This window comes from Rhinopithecus roxellana, chromosome 4 (assembly GCF_007565055.1).
Source record: "Rhinopithecus roxellana isolate Shanxi Qingling chromosome 4, ASM756505v1, whole genome shotgun sequence".
In the NCBI taxonomy this organism is placed as follows: Eukaryota; Metazoa; Chordata; class Mammalia; order Primates; family Cercopithecidae; genus Rhinopithecus; species Rhinopithecus roxellana.
The window spans coordinates 65206724-65228382 of NC_044552.1; the positions used below are offsets into that span (position 1 = coordinate 65206724).

The following is a 21659-nucleotide window of genomic DNA, read 5'->3' on the forward strand; positions in this document are numbered from 1 at the left end:
AGCCTCGCCTCACGAGTCCAAAGGTGTATATATATATATATTTATATATAGTATATATATTTATATATAGTTAAATATATATTTATATATGTAATTTATATATGTATATATTTTATATATCTATATATTTATATATATTTATATACACGGAGTCTAGCTCTGTCGCCCAGGATGGAGTGCAGTGGCGCGATCTCAGCTCACTGCAACCTCCGCCTCCCGGGTTCAAGGGATTCTCCAGCCTCAGCCTCCGGAGTAGCTGTAAAGTACAGGCAAGTGCCACCACGCCCGACTAATTTTGTTTGTATTTTTTTGGTAGAGATGGGGTTTCAATGTTAGCCAGGATGGTCTCGATCTCCTGACCTCGTGATCCGCCCACCTCGGCCTCCCAAAGTGCTGGGATTATAGGCGTGAGCCACCGCACCCGGCCCAAAACGAGATTTTTAGCTCAACTTTACATCGCCAATGCCCATGGTAGTCCCTCCACAACAGAGTGCTCAGAAGTCAAACTTGTCAGGTGATCTTCAGAGACCCAAAGACTACTGTTCCTACCCCTACCAGAGTCGCCCAGGCTGGAATTGCAGTGGCGTGTTCACATCTTCCTGCAGCCTGTAGCTCTAGTTTAAGCTATCCTACCACCTCAGCCTACCGAGTAACTGTTAGTACAACGAGTCACAACCGGTTAGTTTCATTTTTTGCAGAGATGAGTTCTCAGTATGTTACCCAGGCAAAACCTGTTAACTCCTGAATCGAGCCTCATGCATCGACCTCCCAAACTGCTAGGATTACAGGCTCTTGCCAACACAGAATACGTGTATCTTGTGATTCTTTTTTTTTTTTTTTTTTTTTTGAGACGAAGCCTCGCCCTTATCGCCCAGGCTGGAATGCAAAGGCGCCATCTCGTTTCACTGCAACCTCCGCCTTCCGGGTTCAAGATTCTCCTGCCTCAGCCTTTCAAGTAGCTGGGATTACAGACAACTGCCCCACGCCCGGCAAATTTTTTGTATTTTTAGTAGAGACGGGATTTAACCATGTTAGGTAGGCTACGCTAGATCCGCACACGCCTCGGGCTCCCAAAGTGCTGGAATTACAAAATTGGAAGAATTATTCCCTAGAAAACGGTGATATTCAGCATTAATGCTCTTTATGTGCGACTTGAGTGGCTCTGAAAAGAGCCTTTGAGTTCTAAAGTGCCTAAGCACACATTTACTTGGAGCTTGTATATTTGGTGACAGCCTTGGTGCCTTCGGACACTGCGTGCTTGGCCAGCTCTCCGGGAAGCAGCAGTCGCACGGCCGTCTGGATCTCCCTGGAGGTGATGGTGGAACGCTTGTTGTAGTGCGCCAGGCGGGAAGCCTCGCCTGCGATGCGCTCGAAGATGTCGTTTACAAAGGAATTCATGATGCCCATGGCCTTCGATGAGATGCCGGTATCGGGGTGAACCTGTTTCAGCACCTTGTACACGTACACTGAGTAGCTCTCCTTACGGCTGCGCTTGCGCTTCTTGCCATCTTTCTTCTGCGCCTTGGTCACAGCCTTCTTGGAGCCCTTCTTCGGAGCAGGAGCTGACTTGGCTGGCTCAGGCATATTGTCAGTAAATAAGAAGTACAGTAAGGATGAAAACACTTAAATAAGAACTCGTGTCTAGAGTCTCTCCTTTTATACGTCTTTTATGCAAATAAAGAATTCAAAATATCCAGCACTGATTGGGCAATGTGTTAGTGACGCATACATGTAAAATAGCTTTCACCTTATTTCCTTTCTAATTGGTTGTTTCGTCAAAGAATAATTTTAACCAATCAAACTGAGCCTTTTACAATTCTACCGACGACTATAACTAGCTTCTTATTCCTCCATCGAGCACATTCTTTTTCTTTATCCTGTTGGTTGTTACCTCTTCTGCTGCTAGGAAGTCACTATGTCTGGACGTGGAAAGCAAGGCGGCAAAGCTCGGGCGAAGGCTAAAACGCGTTCTTCCAGGGCCGGGCTTCAGTTTCCAGTCGGCCGTGTCCACCGCCTCCTTCGCAAGGGCAACTATTCCGAACGAGTCGGGGCTGGCGCTCCCGTGTACCTGGCGGCGGTGTTGGAATATCTGACCGCTGAGATCTTGGAGCTAGCTGGCAACGCGGCTCGCGACAACAAGAAGACCCGCATCATCCCGCGCCACCTGCAGCTAGCCATCCGCAACGACGAGGAGCTAAATAAGCTTCTAGGTCGCGTGACCATTGCGCAGGGCGGTGTCTTGCCCAACATCCAGGCCGTACTGCTGCCTAAGAAGACGGAGAGCCACCATAAGGCCAAGGGCAAGTGAAATGATTACTAGTCAAGTCCATCAGTGACCCCGAGTCCCAGAAACCAAAGGCTCTTTTCAGAGCCACCCACGTTTTCTGGAAAGTGCTGGAATACACATACAATGCCTGAAACCTTGTCCTAGTTTTACGAACGCTTCTGACGTTACTGGTCAGTTCATTATTGAAATCCTTGCTCACATTTCGTGCACTAGTTTGTCTTACTGGTGTGTCTTTGCAGTAAAAATGCGTTTATAAAGGTACACAAGAATAGGAACCGATGTTGTAACACCTCAAGGTGTGTCACTATGTTACTTTGTGTATAAGTCCATGGTGTGTATACGTTTTATTATTTCACATAGGCTGTTTATTCATGTGCACTTGTCAGAAAAGGCTGAAATATTGATACAGTAATAAGAGAACAAAGAAGGATAGCTGCCCATTAGGATTTCAGGGCGGGCTTTTTAAGTTTTAAAGATGACTACATTACGACTGGGCTCAGTGGCTCATGCCTGTAATACCAGCACTTTGGGAGGCCAAGGTGGGCGGATCACAAGGTCAGCAGTCCGAGATCAGCCTGGCCTGTTAACATAATGAAAGCCCGTCTCCACTAAAAAATACAAAAAGTAGCCGGGCGTGGTGGCGGTCATCTGTAGTCCCAGCAACTTGGGAGGCTGAGGCAGGAGAAGCGCTTGATTCTGGGAGGCAGAGGCTGCAGTGAGCCAAGATCGCGCCACTGCACTCCAGCCTAGGCAACAGAGCATGACTACGTCTCAAAAAAAAAAAAAAAAAGACTACATTCCTCCAGTGAGATTTGTTTGTTGGATTTCTCTTTTCAAAAAGCGCAATTAACACAGTATTCTAAAATCAACACTAAACGAAACTAAGCTGTAATGGCCTAACGCCCTGGCTCAGACCTGTAATCCCAGCAAGTTGAAAGACCAAGGCAGAAGAATCGCTTGAGCCCAGGTTATCAAGACCGGGCTGGGCAATAAAGCCAGACACCCCCCTCATCTCCACAAAAAGTAAAAAACCTGCCCTGCCCGGTGGCTCACACCTGTAATCCCAGCACTTTGGGAGGCCGAGGTGGGCAGATCACTTGACGTCAGGAGTTTGAGACCTGCCTGGCCAACATTGCAAAACCCTGTTTCTACTAAAAATACAAAGTAATTAGCCGGGCCGGCAGTGGGCTCCTGAAATCCCAGCTACTCGGGAAGCTAAGGCAGGAGAATCACTTGAACCCGGGAGGCGGGGGTTGCAGTGAGCTGAGATGGTGCCATTGTACTCCAGCCTGGGCAACAGAGGGAGACTCCGTTGTCTCAAAAAAAAAAAAAAAGGGAAAAGTTAGCCTGGCATGGTGTCTTGGTCTGAGATCTTAGTTACTTGGGAGAAGTAGGCAGGGAAGGATTGATTGAGCCCAAGAGTTCGAAGCTACAGTGAGCTATGGGGGACAAAGCAAGATCCTGTTTAGGAAAGAAAAAAAAAAAAAAAAAAAAAACCCAGCAGCAAAAACTTAGTTTTATGACCGAAATTTATAAATGGACTACACTGTAAAGCATAATTATTCAACTTTACTAGAAATCCAGTCACACTGCTCCACAAAAAAAAATCTCAAAACTAATTGCATCACACCAGGCCCTGTGAAGAGAACTGATCTGTAAATCTGATATGAAAGGTCATGGCCTACACCAAGCCAACCACACGCGAGTCCACTGGTGGCAAAGAGCCTCCTAAGCAGCTAGCCACCAAGGCAGCCAGCAAGAGCACTCTGGCCACCAGCAGCTTGATGATGTCCTTCAGATACAGGTGCTGAATCATGGCAAACTCTGTCACTACCAGAAGTCACTGAGCTACTTAAGGGAAAAGCTGCCCTTTCTTAAATGTTAGCACAAGGTTGCTGAATGAGATTACAAAAAAAATTAATGCCCCAAGGGTCCTAAATAATTGGAGTTATATCTGTTCCACTGAACAGAAATTATTTGCATCACAAATAATTTGCATCAAAAATAATTAGCATCAAAAATAATTTCTGGTGATACAAATAACAGAAATTATTTGCATCATCAGACAAAAGCCTCCAAGAAGTAACTTCAAGAAGTGTGATACCTTTCATCAATAGTAAATTGTGAGATTATAAAAGCACATTTCCCTGCAAACTTTGTAAAAACTATAAATGTTTTATAGTGGGACACATTATGTCCCCTCCCGTTTTTCCTTAGAAATCTTACGATTTTTCTTAAACTACATTTTAAGTAAAACAAGATAAAAATATAGCAATTGTAAGATAAATGTCTATGAAGCCCCATAGTAAAACTCCTTGACATCCTTTACTCATTAATCAAATTCGGGCTCAGAAACAATACCCCAAAATGAAGGCCAAAGAAGCAACCTCAGAAGCAAAATTTTTCTCTGACTTTCTCCTGCCCTCCTGTCTCTCAGTCCCATTCTCTTCTGAGGCTAGACATAGAAACTAAAATTCCTCTTTCCCAGCGTGGCTTATGACAACCAGAATCCTTTTTCCCCAAAGCCAGCCATAAAAACTAAAAATATTACTCTAACTTCCCTTCCACCTTTTTGTGTAACAACTGACCACAGAGAAATTATTTGACCCACCTTGTTTAATGCAGGTCATAAGACCCCATTCCAGAGATGGAGCTGTCCCATACCCAGTACCCAGAAGGAAGGAATGCATATTCAAAGAGGTGAGGGATGAAATGAACATTCTAAACCCCTTTGACAGAATAATGGACGCTCCTTTGGCTAAACGACCCCAAAAGTTTAAGTTCCCAGGCATGACAGGATGGAGGCTACACATCCTGTTTGTTTCTACCCTTCTTCCACTTTCTAATCACTGCTAGACTTTTTCAAAGTCCGATTTGAGGGAATAATACACCAGAAAGCCCCTTTACTTACTTTATCTGGCCCCTTCCACCCTTCTCCATGGTGGTCCAGATAAGACAGGTATTAAGGACCACAGAGTTTCTTGATAAATGACTGCAGACCCGCAACTGAATGTGACCAGTCTCCTCAGAATGCAGATCATAGACTTCTGCCCTACATTTCAGTTTTATATATAGGACCTAATTATAACTCATTTACATGTTAAATCTTCACCCCAAATTGATCATGTGACATATGTTACATACATGTAAACCTAATACACCTGTGCTTGGGTCTCCTTCATGAATATTCATAGCTCCTCCTATAACCTGTTAAATATGTATATTTGGCCCACCCATTCCTCAAAAATTCCTGTTTTATCCCTCCCTCCTTAACTGCCTGTCTCTCAGCAAACCAAGGCTACCCTTCCCAGGCTGTGGTGGCCCAGAATGGCCACCTTGCAGGCTGCAATCCTTTGAGAAATAAAGCTCTCCTTTGCAAATGTATGAACCTTCTCATTCTTCAGTTGACAGAGGCCAAGAAGAGTCTAGGCAAACAATCCTTGCTGGGTTTCTCCACTCAGTTTATTAACATTACATCATACCCTTTTTATCCAATCAAATTTCTACAAGGTTGTCCATATGTTGTTGAACCTAAGCATAAAAGTGGACAATTTTTTCTTGTATCTTTGCGTTTTCATCCTAAAGGCTCCCTTGAACACGTTAATAAATTTGTGTAACTTTTCCACAATTAATCTGCCTTTTGCAAGCTAATCTTTCAGCAAAGCTTCAGAGCTTGCCTTGGCTCCTACAAAATAATAAACACTTTAACTTTGTATTCTTTTTAGACTTCAAAGTAATTGACCTGATGTTCTTATCTGAGTCTTTCTTGGAGTTTATGTAGCTTCCAGGAATAGCAAATTATTTTCTGGACTTTCTTCTTTTCATGAAATGGCATTGTGCTTCCACAGTGATTTCTCTTCCCCTTTTTTTAAACACCAGAATTAGCAGTTGTAGATGCTGTCCCTCAAAAACATACGATAGAGAGAAAAATATTCATATAATACTTCTCTTTTTTTTTTTTTTTTTTTTTTTTTTCATTTTTGAGTCTTGCTCTGTTGCCCAGACTGGGGTGCAGTGTCACAATTATGACACTGCAGCCTCAAATTCCTAGCCTCAAGCAATCCTCCTACCCCAGCCTCTTGGGTCACTGGCATTATAGGCCTGAGCCACTGTGCCTAGCTAAAAGAATTTCAAATACTGTCCACTTACTGATATTTTGCCATGGAAAAATTCAAACATCAATAATTTTGCTAGTTACCCACCTCTTCTTGCCTCAGTGAGTAATGGTTTAACAAGCCCCCTTAGTTCCCTAACACAACTGTATAGACATGTAGATGTAGATATAAATATAGATACTTATTGTAGATTAAATCCAGATGCTATAACTGGGTTCATAGAAGTATATTGAATATCCTCATTGTTTCAAGGCGTATGCTGTCAAGATTTGGTAAAGAATCAAGAAACAGAGAAGAGAAATGGAGAATCCTGGAACAATGCTATTTATAAAGAATAACGCAAGCCACGGCCAGATGCGGTAACTCACGCTTGTAATCCCAGCACTTTGGGAGGCCGAGACAGGCGGATCACCTGAGGTCAGAAGTTCGAGACCAACCTGGCCAAAATGGTGAAACCTCGTCTCTACTAAAAATGCCAAAATTAGCTGGGTGTGGTGGCCAGTGCCTGTAATCCCAGCTACTCAGGAGGCTGAGGCAGGAGAATCGCTGGAACCTGAGAGGCAAAGGTTGCAGTAAGCTAAGACTGCAGCACTGCCCTGCAGCCTGGGTGACAGTGCGAGACTCTGCCTCAAAAAATAAGAATAAAATAAAAAAGAATAATACAAGCTGCATATGTAATGTTGATTTTTCCAGTAAGCACATTTTAAAAACTAATAAACAGGTAAAAGAATTTTAATAATTATATTTAACCCAAAATACAAAATCATTATTTCAAAATATAGTCAATATAAAAACATTATTAATGCAGTATTTCACATTCTTTTTTAAATCTTAAGTCTTCTAAATATGAGGGACATCCTATTCAATTTGGTATTAAATGTTTGTTGGAAGTAAATGGAATTTCATTGTGATTTCATAAACTTCAGTGCTGTAGAATTAAATTCATATATGTGATAGTTCAAAACCTGTCTAACATTTTCCAATAACTGCAGTATCAGCTTTTGAATTAAAATAACGAAAAGTAAGTAAAATAAAAATTCAGGCCTGGCACAGTGACTCATGGCTGTAATCCCAGCACTTTGGGAGGCCGAGGCGGACGGGTTACTTAAGGTCAGGAGATGGAGACCAGCCAAGCCAACATGGTGAAACCCCGTTTCTACTAAAAATACTTCCCCCCACCCCCCTCCCAAATACATAAGCCGGGCGTGATGACGAGCATCTCTAATTCCAGCTACTCTGGAGGCTGAAGCAGGAGAATCTCTTAAACGCAGGAGGTGGAGGTAACAGTGTGCTGAGATCATGCCACTGCACTCCATCCTGAGTTACAGAGCAAGACTCCTCAAAAAAAGAAAGTCAGTCCTCAGCAGCAACAGCCACATTTCAAATGCTCAGTAGCCACAACTGGTTTCTGACTGTTTTATCACAAAACACAGATCCTACGGGAAGTTGTGTTCAGGTATGGAGATAATCATGGAAATTACTGATTAATACAAGTGAGCTGGTAAGTTCTTATGTAATCAGGTAAATTTTGCACTGAGTTCTAAAATAAAGCTTTACACATATTTAGAGATGAGGATTATGAAAGGAACTGAAGGTAGCTTCAGATGGCAAAATACCAGACTGACAGATTTAAGAACACCAGGGAGGAAATCAAACTGTGGGGCATAAAGATGGAATTTCCTTAATGGTTCTCACTGACTGTGTTTTGAACCGTTAACCTAAAGTGTATCTTTTGATTTTGGAAACACTTTTTAGATGTAGATATTAACATTCTCAGAATAGAAATGAAAAAACTAAAATGAAAATGAGAAAACAGAAGATAATATCAATAAACAGGCCTTGGACCTCAGAAGATGACATGTAGGGACTGTGGAGAGGAAAAGCATAGAGAGGGCATAGCTCTCATTAACAAACAGCCCAGCCCACAGATACCTGATCATATTGTACAAAAGGATTTCAGTTCTTTACTTGCTTCTTATAAAACCATTTTGCCAACATATCTAACCGTTTTACCATGATTTAAAGTGTACAGAAGTTTCTTTTTCTGAAAAGGAGAGAAGCAAGGGACTCATAAATACTTCAGATGTGAGACTGAAACGCGTGACAACGTGTAACTTCAGTCAAGATTTGCTCATGAGTCCTAAGATAATTCAAATTTGCAAAATAGACACTAACTTGAAAGGTGCAATTGTATCAATCCTGTGGTTAGCAGAATTTTGATGAATGCCCTAAAATAGGGGAGGTTTTACAGAATTCAAGGAATGAACAGGAATGCACAAAACATTCTTTGTCTCCTCCCCCCTCCAGCTTGCAGACATCCGCGGGCATTTGCAGGCAGAGATAAATTTGGTTTGGCCGTCTCCCCTCCCTGGAGGGGAGACAGCATATTCATGATGTCAATCGCCTTAGACTACTTGCCAGCGTCTTTGCGGACCTGCTACAACACTTTGCAAAATAGCTTTCCAATAAGAAAGAAAACCTAATGGGAAAGAAAAACAAAAAGAAACTAGACCTTGCAACAGGCGCGCACGCGCACTATCCCTTTCTGAACTATAGTACGGTTACACAAACGCAAACTTGTAAATCTAAACTCTGCCTGAACCAAAGTAGCCAATAGATTAAAAGTATGTAAATTAAGAATTCCCAAACTGCTCTTTTTATTGGCTAGGAAAAGAACACCTTACAGGGAACCCGATAGGTTGATTTAAAATACTGTGTTAGGCTATAATGTCATTTCTTAAGAATCTTTTCCAGTAAACATTTGTTACATTTTCAAAGTAATTGGGAGCTGTTGAGTTTGGAAGCGAAAACCAAGTTAAGAAGTCCTGTTATTTGGGTGAGTCCACTCCTATAAAAGTTCTGTTGGACGTGTCTTAAATTGTTCAGGGCACCTCAGTTCTCTCCCGCAGGGATCTGGAGAAGCTGCGCCATTGTTGTCTTACAAAGAAACAACCTTCTAAGACTCTTCGCCGCCATCTTTTTCAAGATTCTATACTGAAAATACTTTTTTTGACGGCTCTTGCCATTATGTCTGAACATTTTAATTTCAACAAAACAAAATAATACCATTAAATGATTTGAGTCAAACCTAGTATTACAGAGGTAGGGATTCCACGATGTTAGAACTTTAACACAAATGAAACACAAAGTTCCTTGTGTTTAGTGTATCTTAGAAAACCTTATTTGAATGAATTAGCTATGTACTCCATAATGAAACGAGGATTCATTGAGAGATACTTAGACAACGGATTTTAAATGAGTGAATAGGGAAGGGAAAAACTTCAGGAAAATTAAGCAGAAAAAAGCAGCGGAGGTTTTTGAAAAAAAAATTCTAAAGCATTTTCTAATTCAAACACATTCGATTTTTTATAGCTAAACAATAAAAGGTCAGTCTATTAAGTTAAATGATAAATGTCTTTGCAGGTCATGCTGTATGCCAAACATCAAAGACATATGTACCAAAAAACAACTTGTTTAAAGGAGCCAGTTCTCTATCCAAATTTACCAATCAGAATCTTGCACTGAAAAAATAAACCAATCGTGAATCGCTCCGAGCACTTCCGGAATTTAGCAACCGATCACTAACAGGGATTGTCCACAATCCAATCAGAGTGATTCTGTTCCTATATAAATAGAGGGGTAAACCAATTTTCCTAACTCACTTACTTTGCAGGTGAGGTATGGCGCGTACTAAGCAGACCGCTCGTAAATCCACAGGCGGTAAAGCACCGCGCAAGCAGTTGGCCACTAAAGCAGCTCGCAAAAGCGCTCCTGCCACGGGTGGCGTGAAGAAGCCTCATCGCTACCGCCCTGGTACCGTGGCTTTGCGCGAGATCCGTCGCTACCAGAAGTCCACCGAGCTTCTTATCCGGAAGCTGCCGTTTCAGCGCCTAGTGCGAGAAATCGCCCAGGACTTCAAGACCGACCTGCGCTTTCAGAGTTCCGCTGTGATGGCGCTGCAGGAGGCCTGCGAGGCTTACTTGGTGGGGCTTTTTGAGGACACCAACCTGTGCGCTATCCATGCCAAACGCGTCACCATCATGCCTAAGGACATCCAGCTTGCCCGCCGCATTCGTGGGGAGAGAGCGTAAATCGTTTTGAGTGCTCAACCTTCAACCCAAAGGCTCTTTTCAGAGCCAATCACTTTCTCCATGAAAAACGCTGTAATCCTTCAAGACACATTAGACCACGAAACTGCTCTGATCGAAACAGACCTTTGAAATAATGGTATTTAGCCCCCTCAATGTAATGCTTAATTTAAATTTCCAAATTCAAGCGCTTCCTCAGGTTTTGCCTGGGGCTCCACCTCCCTCCCCGGTTTTCCATTGGTTTAGCGGGCTTTGTTTTGCTGTTCAGGCCCTCTGCTTATTTCTTAACTGCTTATTTCTTGTACGTATTTGAGCTTGCCGGAGGGTCCAGCGCTTTTGGTATGCATCAGGCTGCCTTATTCCACTAGTGTTTTGAGACCCAGCTACTTGCCGGCGACGGTCGGCGGCTTGGGTGCGGTCAAGGTTACCCTCTCTGTGCGCCTGATATTGGTCTAAGGCTAAGGTTATTAGCTGGAACACCTAGACCCGTGGCATTAACACAGCTCTTGCAGACTTGAAAGACTTGCTTAGTTTCTAAACTGCAGGAGTCAAAGCAACGAAGGTACAGATGGGTGTGTCTGACATACCTCAGTGCGAAAGGAAAATGCAAAAATCATGAGCCTTTTCAACTTTCTAGCTGATATCTTTTGTTTTCTTTTTTTCCTTTTTTCTTTTCTTTTTTTTTTTTTTTTTTTTTTTTTGAGACGGGGTTTCTTGTTGCCCAGGTTGGAGTGCATTGGCGCGATGTCGGCTCACCTCAACCTCCGCCTCCCGGATTCAAGCGATTCTTCTACCTCAGCCTTCGGAGTAGCTGGGATTACAGGCATGAGCCACCGCGCCCGGCCTTCCAGCTGATATCTTAAAAGAACTTTTCAACTTATTAAATACCCTGTTTTAATCAAATCTCATTAAAAGTACCCCATATTTATCATCAAATGAAAATCCTTTGACGACTTCCAAGTTCTTGCAGAAAAATATTCTGGCTTTCCATACAAAGGTACAGCTTCGAAACTGGTAGATGAAGGGAAGGAAAATAAGGAATTCTGTTCCGAAATCATACAGGCTGTTATTTGGAAATGCAGAAGGGTGTATGTACTATATGGGATACTACGTGCTATTTGGAAGAATTTTGTATATTTAAACATTTCAGCAAATTCCTCAGTTTTGAAATGGGGTGGAGTAGTTTCAACTGTCATTGAGAAATTTCTATTAACTTTTTTTAATGTGCTGTTTTCCCTCAAGTTGCACTAAGGAAAGAGGTTAGTCATGTGGTAGTGACAAAGCTGTAAATAGCTATGCAGGCCAAGGTAGCCATAGTAAGAAGTCCTGGAGATTTATGGAAGAAATTTTTGTTCATGGAAGCCCGTCAGACGTAAAGACGTGGGTCCTGTGAATTACAGATTCAGTGTATGAGGAAAACAGTATAACTATCCATAATTAAGGTAACTGCTGTCAGATATTTGTTCCATAGTGAACATCCTATTATGCTGGATAAAAGCATTCTCTATTTAAATGTTGTTTCCTGTATCCTGTACTTTCTTTAAGATTCTACCTCAGCAAGTTTTAAGCTGTATTTCTGTTACAGCTGTTGGACTTCAATACATGAGGACTTGGACTTGGTGGGCACAGAATGCATCTTTTTATATCATTAAATCCACCAGAACACCTAGCATGGTCATTTGCCTACAACAAAGCCTCCGGAAATTTAGTCAAGTTGAGATTTAAAACAAATGATTACTGAACAGAATTTACCATTGAGTGAATTCCTGTTTACAAAAATAAAAGATTAGATAAAGTTTTTATAATTTTAATATATAGTTTTTCTAAGAAAAATCCACACTTATTGAGTGTCCGCAATGGGCCAGAAGTCATGCAGTTTTTTATGAAGTCTCCAAAAATGTAAGTTCAATAGTTATCTATTATCTAAAACAAATTAAAAAACTGAAACTAAGAAAATTTCAGATAGTGCTGGAGCCAAAACTTTCCCCACCAGGCATTACTGTTTTAAATAAAGAGCCTCAGCAAAATCCTCATCACTTACTCCTGAGGGCTTTATCACCTGGAATAGCTACTAACATGTTTAAATTTTTCATATACAATAAAATAAATGGATATCTTAAAATGTACAGGGTCTTAGGCCAGGCAAAGTGGCTCACGCCTGTAAATCCTAGCAATTTGGGAGGCCAAGGCAGGCAGATCGCCTAAGGTCAGGAGTTCAAGACCAGCTTGGCCAACATGGCTAAACTCAGTCTCTACTAAAAAAATACAAAAATTAGCCCGGCGTGGTGGCACGTGCCTGTAATCCCAGTTACTTGGGAGGCTGAGGCAAGGAGAATCACTTAAACCTAGGAGGCAGAGGCTACAGTGAACCGAGACTACGCCAGTCCACTCTAGGCTGGGTGACAAAGCAACATTCCATCTTAAAAAAATTAATAACACCAGCCTAGCCAACATGGTGAAACACCGTCTCTACTAAAAATACAAAAATTAGCTGGGTGTGGTGGCAGACATCTGTAATCCCAGTTACTCGGGAGGCTAAGGCAGAAGAATCTTTGAACCTAGGAGGCAGAGGTTGCAGTGAGCCGAGATTACACACCACCGCACTCCAGCCTGGGCAACAGGGCGAGACTCCATCTCAAATAATAATAATAATAATAATAATAATAAAATGAAATGTACAAGATCTTATATGATTGTGAAGTTATACTATAATTAGTACTGCAAATTTTACAGATATGAAACTCATATACATACAGTAAAATATGACATTAACATTCACAAATTTTAGCCTTACTGTGTACTATTCAAATAATAGCCTTGATTTAACCACATATACACAAGAAACTTTCTTCAAAGGCATACACTGAGAAAGTAGTAAATAATACTAGATGTTTTTAAAATAAATTGTGATTTTATTTGGGGAAGATCTCAAATCTTACTCATGTGTCAGATCGTATTTTCTATGTACTTGTTGGCACACTATAGTGTGTATCCATTTCACAGTTACATAGTTGCCTGCAAGTACTTATAATTAAAATAAAACAAGTATGTAATCTCTGAATAACCAGTAGTTTCTTCACATTATAAAGATAATAGCTAAAACTCAAGACAATTCAGAAATCCCATTTTATTATTTCTCCATACCCTCCCTACTCGACCTGCCAACAGTAAATACTGACATGTAACATTTGGGAATTTGAAAGGCAAACTTGAAATATTTTTTTTGTTTTTGTTTTGTAGTTGCCACCACTAAAAATTGCATATATATATAAAATGGTATACTTCTGAAGATAAGGAAGATAGTCTTGTATATCAGGCCATGGAAACAAGAGTCATGAAAGGGGCAGAGAAATTTGTTACCCCTGTTTTCTCACACAGGAAAACAGAAAATGAAATCACTGAATTTGATGACCATCTGACAATAATGTAACCCATTTGATGGAATTTTTTAATTCAGACACACACACACATACACACACACACATGCCCCTAGAGTAGTGGAAAATAAGACAAATGCTCTATAGTTCAGTTTAGTTAATGGGAGTAAACAATAGATGCATTAAAATTTTTCTATTGATAATAATTGTTCTCAATTATTAAATGACATGAAAGCACATTTTCAGAGATAAGTGTACGTTTTGAATTAGAGGGATTTTTGCATGGAGATGTAATTTCAGAAGGAATTGAGTATTATAAAGATTCTCACGGGGAATTGTTCCAGAACAAAGTTGTAAAATAATAATAATAATAATAAAATAAGTAGAAATAGAAAGATTACATTGTTATTAGTGTCTTTGAGTGCGAGCAGACAGTATTATGAAAAGGGGCTAAGAGGCTACAGGGCTTTCCCATGAACCTATGAGAAGCCACTGACCTTTTTCATAAGGCATATTTGGTTTTTGTTTTTTAAAATGGGCCCGGCGTGGTGCTCACACCTGTAATCCTAGCACTTTGAGTGGCTGAGGTGGATGAATCAGCTGAGGTCAGGAGTTTGAGACCAGCCTGAACAACATGGTGAAACCCCATCTCTATGAAAAATACAAAAACAAATTAGCCGGGTATGGTAGCGTGTGTCTGTAATCCCAGCTACCTGGGAGACTGAGGCAAGAGAATCACTGGAACCAGGGAGGCAGAGGCTGCAGTGAGCTGAGATGGCGCCACTGCACTCCAGCCTGGGCAACAGAGCAAGACTGTCTCAAAAAATAAATAAGTAAATAAATAGTTAAGAGACATTGGAGGCTAGAGGAATTAGGGAACTAGTTAGTAAGCATTGGAATCATCCTAGCTATGAGAGAATGAAGAGAGAATGTAGAAGGGAGAATATGTAAGAATTATTTAGGATTCTGTAAAAATCAACCTGATTTAGTGACTGTGTAACAGGAATGATTGAGGCCTCCCCACAATACCATGAAAATCTGCTTCCTCAAGTTAAAGTAGTGACTTCAGGTTGATTCTAAAAATTACTTTTGTGTCAGACCTATGCTATACGCATAAGAACTCTCCAACAGCTAAGATAGTATGAAAATGCCCTTCACAACTTCCATGCTAAGACACTGTTAGTATTCTTTACCAATCTCAAGATATTCATTATAACTGCTACCAAAATTTTAAAATATGGAGAAAGATTTAAACAAGTTCAGATTTCCTTGAAAACAAGTGCATGTCCTCTGTGACAAATGAATATGAATATGAATTTATATAAATCAGAGAAACTCTGGAAGATCATTGATTGAATCATTACATTTCATTGCTTCTGTTGCATACCAAACATATTGTGAAATGGATACTTCACAAGGGGCCAGAAATAGAAATACATAAATTCTGCTTCTTTCTCAATGAGCCTAAAAAGGAACTGGAAAATACCACTCCTTTTCCAGTTGATGTAACAGAATTGAAGCAACGTAAGAACGATTCTAGGAATCAAGAAACTTGTTTGAGACCTAGGTCCACCATTTAGTGACAGCAAATGGTCATTTCTTGCCATTTCACCTTTCTAAGCGCCAAGTTTCTTAACAGTAAATCAAGCATTTTAGCTATACCTGATATAAATGCATTGTAACTGCCCAAGTGAGGCAGTTAAATAAGTGCTTTGCAACAGTAAGGAACCAGAAGTATGTTATAGTCATTTGGACTGCTCTTGTGGAATGCCACATTCCCCCACCTAATTATCTTATTCTTTATCACTTTTCATCAAAAGCCTAAATCTTGTCATTCTGGGTATAAAGACCTCCCAGATCTCTTCTCCCCATTGGGGACTGGAAAATAATACCCCAAAAGGAAGGCCTTAGAAGCAGAAGTGAGTGACCTACTGCTATTCTTTGGCTTCTCATCCTCCATTGAGGCTACACATAAAACTAGACTCTTCCCTCTTCCCCAGGGTGGTTACTGAAACTAGAACCCCTTTTTCTTCAAAGCCAGCCAGAAAACCTAAAAACCTTACTGTAACTTTTCGCCCTCCTTTCTGTGTAAAACCTAGCCATAAAAACGTGTATGTCTTATGTTGTTTGGCTGTAGATCATAAGACCTTCCCTCATTACAGAGAGGGTCCTCTAGAATGAGGAAGGAATATCCAGAAGGAAAGAATCTTGCCAGAGGCCAAGAAGAGTCTAGACACAGAGGCCTTGCTATGTTTCCCCAGTCTATTAGCATTAGATGACACCCTTTTTATCCAGTCACAGTTCTACATGGCAGTTGGTACTTTGTTGAACCTAAGCATAAAAATGGACAGTTTCCCCTGTACCTCTGGGCCTTCATTGTGAAGGTTCCCATGTTACATAAACCTATGATGAATTTTGACTTTTCTATTAATCTGCCTTTTTTCCATTGATTTTCAGTGAACTTTCGAAGGGTGAAGAAATTTTGTTCAACCCTACATACCTGTATTTTTCACTCATTTTCAAAAAGATTATTTTGAATAAATATTTCAAATCCTCCTATTTATTCAGATCCCTTTCTCAATCAAGCCACTCTTATACAGGGAGGTATTTTGGCTTTCTCTACAAAGAATAAATTGTGTGATGTAACCGTGGTTCTCAAAAAATTAAACTCCTGCTTATAACTAGAAACATATCACAGGCTACATCATTTTTGGGGGGGAGGGAGGCAAATAGTAATGTAAAATATAATAAAATATTAACTAATAAGCAGAATATAAACAAAGAAGTAAGATTAAGAGGTATTATAATCATGAGGGATTTATGGTATTTGGTCCCACTGCAAACTTGTTCAAGAGTTCATGACTTGTTTTGTGCTATGTATTCTGGAGATTCTGGAAATCTATAGACGCCTTCTCAAAACCACGCTTTAAAAAAATACTTAAACGGGGTAAGAAAGGTGGTGACACTAAAATTTTTTTTTCTTAAAGTCTGTATATGTGCTTTAGTTACACATCAAATAAGATCCAGCAGCAGGTATAATGTTGGCTTGAAAGGTTCACAATTAGTGTAAATTATTTCAAGACACCTGTAATAAGTACAAAGTAATATGAAAAATCTATGATTATCATTGATGTGAAATCCAGTGATTAGCTGCCTGTACTCACAAAGGAAATAACCAAATTGCATTTAGGATTTGTAAAAATGTAATTTTTTTCCCATCTAGAGTCCCATAAACATCTGTAGAAATCAGATTTTGTCGAGATTTCTCAGTACTATTAAGTGGGCTTTTCTAAAATCAAAAACAAAACAAAAAAGAATAACCTCAACCTCCCAAATACAATGAAAACAGTAGTACGTCCGAGTCAGCCCAACTTCCTACAGCCCATTTCTTTGTCCACGTAACCCCAATTTCGGGCTTCTTGTTCCATTCTCCAAGGTTTTTCATTTATTTTTCCTTCTCTATTTCTTATCTAATCACCAAATATGTATTGGATAGCTAACTCTAGCTCCCTGGTTCATCTCAATCTGTGAGAAAGCAATTGGGGAAAGGAAGTAGATTATAAACTGACAGAGGTTCCTTTCATACTATCTTTTAACATCAGGGTGGCAGCAATACTTATGGAAATTTATGCAGAATGACTAGGTGAGTAGTCTCCAAAAAGAGAATTCCATCTGAGGGGGAGGGGGAAAAAAAACAGACTGTTCCACTAGGTCCCAGCATACACAACTTTTAATATTGCAACCTGATAGGTGAAAATTTTTGGCTCGGAAAAACCGCGCAAATAAAAATCTAACAATACGTTCTGCTTGGTTAATTCAGCAGGCTCTCCAAACCAATAGAAAAGCAAGTTTTACAAAACTATGTCAGAGACTATGATGAGTTCTCCCTCCGATTGGCTTAACACTAGAATTGCATTTTTTTTCTAAAGTTACCTGGACGCGGGAAGCAAGACCAAACTCGCTCCAAACGCAAGACCTGCTTTGCCACGCGGGCCTAGTTGCCAGTAGGCCTAATACACTGAGTCCTCCGCAAATACAGTTACTCCGAGCGGGTTGGGCCGGCACGCCAGTGTTACCTGGAGGCAGTGCTAGAAGGTTAAGAGTAGGCAAAAATAAATGAACAAGCAAGAGAGCCTCTGGGAAAATAAGTCCTGGAGACGCTGGTCACTGACAGAAAAAGACAATGGCCACACTTTTTGAGACAGGCTCGCTCTATCGCCCAGGCTGAAGTGCAGTGGCGCTATCTCGGCTCACTACAACTTCCGCCTCCCAGGTTCAAGTGATTCTTCGGCCTCAGCACCCCCCAAATAGCTGGAATTACAGGCGCGCGGCACCACGCCTAATTTTCATGTTTTATTTAGTAGAGACAGGGTTTCACCATGTTTTTCAGGCTGGCCTCGAACTCCTGACCTCGTGATGCGCCCGCAGCGGCCTCTCAAAATGCTGGGATTACAGGGGAGCCACCTCGCCAGGCAGTGCAGGCCCACACTGCCTATTTCCAAGTACGGCACCTGACGGCCCATATCCCAGAGCTAAGGGGTATCACAAGCCTGCTAAAAGACAGACACCGGGCGCCACCTGCAGTTGGGCCATTTTCAACGCTGCACAAGATGGTGGGGCGCAGGAACCTTGGGCATGCCACGTACTGCTCACAACCAGGACAGGCTGTGCTCAAGAAGTCACCTCAATGCTAAAGCAAACTAGAGCATTTACACCATAATCCTGTGCCAGGAATAAAATTTTTTCAGAGCCACTTTTAAGCGCACGCTTTGAGAGAAAGCAGCCGGCCAATCACACACTACCGCGGGAATTTGAAGAAAAAGCAAAACCTAGTGGTTTAAGTAGCCTTAGCTACTCCGGTGGCTGTGGCTGAGGCGGGAGGATTCTCGCGCCCAGGCTACTGGGAGCTGTGAGTTACTGAACCCCAACCGGTACGACTGGGATAGACCGCGCCCGCACACCACCCCCGCACCCCCCTGGCCCCGCAAAAAAAGGCGCCAGCTCTTTTGACTGAGACCTGTGGGTGGCTCTGAAAAGAGCCGTTTAAATTTTCAAAGCGGAAAGTCCAGTCAGTTTCACTTTTTCTTCGGAGCTGCCTTCTTTGCCTTTGTAATCTTCGGCTTCGCCGACTTAGGCTTGGCCGTCTTGGGCTTAGGGGCTTTGGCCTTAGCTGGACTCTTGGAGGCTTTTTTTGGCTGGGGTGTTTTCACCTTTTTCGCACTCTTGGCCACTTTCTTGGTCCCAGAGGCTGTTGCTGGCTTCTTTGCCTTCTTAGGAGTCTTTTTGACGCTTTTCTTCGGGGTGGCGGCGCCACTCGCTTTTTTGGGCTTCTTGCCTGCTGCAGCGGGCTTTCTAGGCTTGGCTGAGCCAGCCTTCTTGGCCTTGGGTTTGCCTTCCCCGGAAGCGGCTTTCTTGTTCAGTTTAAAGGAGCCAGAAGCACCGGTGCCTTTGGTCTGCACCAGAGTACCCTTGCTCACCAAGCTCTTGAGACCAAGCTTGATACGGCTGTTGTTTTTCTCTACATCGTAGCCAGCAGCCGCAAGCGCTTTCTTCAGCGCAGCCAGAGAAACGCCGCTGCGCTCTTTGGAAGCTGCCACTGCCTTGGTGATGAGCTCAGACACTGGGGGTCCGGATGCCTTGCGTTTCCCAGCAGTAGCGCCTGCTTTCTTCGCCTTTTTCTTCACAGGTATTTTTTCTGCTGGTGCAGGAGTGATAGGAGCAACTGGAGCAGTCTCCGACATGTTTTTGTCTTGCCAGAAGAGACAAAAGGAACCTCAAACTTTCAGAACGGCGTGTCCTCTACGCCGGAGGCTGAGGGTTTATATAGAGAGACGCTGAGTGATGATTGGTTCCTTGCTCCATGCCCTGAGCTGCTGGAAAAGGACTCCTCCGATCTACCGCGCTGCTGTGTTTGTTACCCCTTAAAAAAGAGTAAAAATGTAAGAAATCTGGGCATGAAATAATGAGGAATTTGGGGGAAACTGATCCGAGAGACTTTGGGCTTCATTCCTGCCGTTTTTCCTATGCATAGTTTTAAAAGCAGCATCTTGAAACTTTTCTTATTCCCCCAACTCTCTTTCAAACTTCGGTCAAATCGAGACAACTTTCAGGTTTTCCTTAAAAATACTATTTCTCCCTCTTTCATTTGCAAACGTCTCTTCCAGGGCATTGTTCTGTGAATTCTTATCGTCTCAAATTTATATAGATAAACTCATTTCTATTAAAATGTGTAGGGAAATTGTTTTTTTTCTCAGGAACAATAGCACAGGCTCTCTGGCGAGTTGTTTGCATCAACCTCTAGGAATTGGCACTGAGGTAGAAAGTTCTATGTATAAGAGGGGTGATTATTTTAGAAAAGATAGTTTAAAAACATAATATTTGAGTTACCAGTGTGTAAGCTGGATTTGATCTCTATATTTCAGTGGTTTAAACATTTCCAGAAAGATAAGCGTGAGGTGACATCATTCTTCTTATAGAAAAAAAATCCTAAGTAGTCACCAACCTTCTCTTAAAAGTTAGGATCATGGATTTTTCCGACCTAGAATGGGCATTAAAGATCAACTACCACATCTCCAAAAAAGAAAACTGAACCAACAAATAATAGAATGGCAGGCCAACATCATTTTGCCAACTGTGAGCATTGAGAGCTTGTGTACATGTTCGTGTCCCATCACTTTATAAATAATTTAATGAGAGACACTATTTTTTTGCTAATATTCCTCATATGGCCGGGCGCGGTGGCTCAAGCCTGTAATCCCAGCACTTTGGGAGGCCGAGACGGGCGGATCACGAGGTCAGGAGATCAAGACCATCCTGGCTAACCCGGTGAAACCCCGTCTCTATTAAAAAAAAAAAAAAAAAAAAAATGCTAATATTCCTCATATAATTTTGTGCGTTTTTTATATTTTGAAATCACATAATACAAATTTCGCTTCCTCTGTATAGAAACTGTTTGAATAACTGGTAAGAATCACTTTAAAAAAATAAAATACAAACTTTCAACATTGCAAGTGTGGGCATCAAGGGTTAGAAAGAAAAAAATCTTATTTAAATCACTTTCTAAATTTTCATCATTCTCTTTGGCTTTTTACACACAAAATATGAACTAAGCTGTCACACCCTAAATTAACAGGTTGAATATGTCCACCTAAGGAGCTGAACAAATATTTCAGAGCAAACATGAGTAACTTCACTATTCCTTATCATTCCTTATCTGTTAGTTTGCAATACAGCTGATGGAATTAGGTTATTATTGGATAATTGAGCACATTAATATTCTCAAATAATCAGATGCTGAAATGAACTCCTATATTTGTTAAAGAAACAAGAGAAGTAGTTTGATCTTATGTTTCCTCTAACAAAAATACTCATTTCAAAAAGCCAAGTTATTCTGGCCTACACTCAATAGTGATTAGAAGATTTTTTCATATAAACCCTAGATAAAATAATCAACTTTAAAGATGTCATCTTTCCTCATTCAACAAATTTCATAAATAATTACTTAGCTTGTCTTGGCCAGATGCAGTGGCTGTCTCACACCTGTAATCCCAGCACTTTGTGAGGCCAAGGTGGGCAGACAACCTGAGGTCAGGAGTTCGAGACCAGCCTGACCAACATGGAGAAACCTTGTCCCTACTAAAAATACAAAAATTAGCCGGGCATGGTAGCACACGCCTGTAATCCCACCTACTTGGGAGGCTGAGGTAGGAGAATCGCTTGAACTCAGGAGGCGGAGGTTGCAGTGAGCCAAGATAGCACCATTGCACTCCAGCCTAGGCAACAAGAGTGAAAC

General features: G+C 41.4%; 4 protein-coding genes across 4 annotated transcripts in view; 2 read left to right on the top strand and 2 right to left on the bottom strand.

Annotated features, from left to right (window-relative positions):
- The window catches only part of LOC104663484, a 36789-nt gene that overhangs the window by 11203 nt on the left and 3927 nt on the right, over positions 1 to 21659 (top strand). Inside the window, exons 2-6 of the mRNA XM_010364676.2 lie at positions 1337 to 1426; positions 1907 to 2257; positions 3961 to 4091; positions 7836 to 7858; positions 10081 to 10433. Coding sequence (XP_010362978.2) covers positions 1337 to 1426; positions 1907 to 2257; positions 3961 to 4091; positions 7836 to 7858; positions 10081 to 10433 — 948 coding nt within the window. The remainder of the gene's footprint in view (positions 1 to 1336; positions 1427 to 1906; positions 2258 to 3960; positions 4092 to 7835; positions 7859 to 10080; positions 10434 to 21659) is intronic.
- On the bottom strand, positions 1131 to 1639 carry LOC104663458 (histone H2B type 1). The gene has a single exon (XM_010364615.2). It carries the CDS (start codon positions 1582 to 1584, stop codon positions 1204 to 1206), a length of 381 nt encoding a protein of 126 aa, XP_010362917.1. The 5' UTR covers positions 1585 to 1639; the 3' UTR covers positions 1131 to 1203.
- On the top strand, positions 1867 to 2420 carry LOC104663468 (histone H2A type 1-B/E). Its single transcript, XM_010364624.2, has one exon. It carries the CDS (start codon positions 1916 to 1918, stop codon positions 2306 to 2308), a length of 393 nt encoding a protein of 130 aa, XP_010362926.1. The 5' UTR covers positions 1867 to 1915; the 3' UTR covers positions 2309 to 2420.
- Positions 18893 to 19682, bottom strand: H1-3 (H1.3 linker histone, cluster member). The gene has a single exon (XM_010364662.1). It carries the CDS (start codon positions 19606 to 19608, stop codon positions 18943 to 18945), a length of 666 nt encoding a protein of 221 aa, XP_010362964.1. The 5' UTR covers positions 19609 to 19682; the 3' UTR covers positions 18893 to 18942.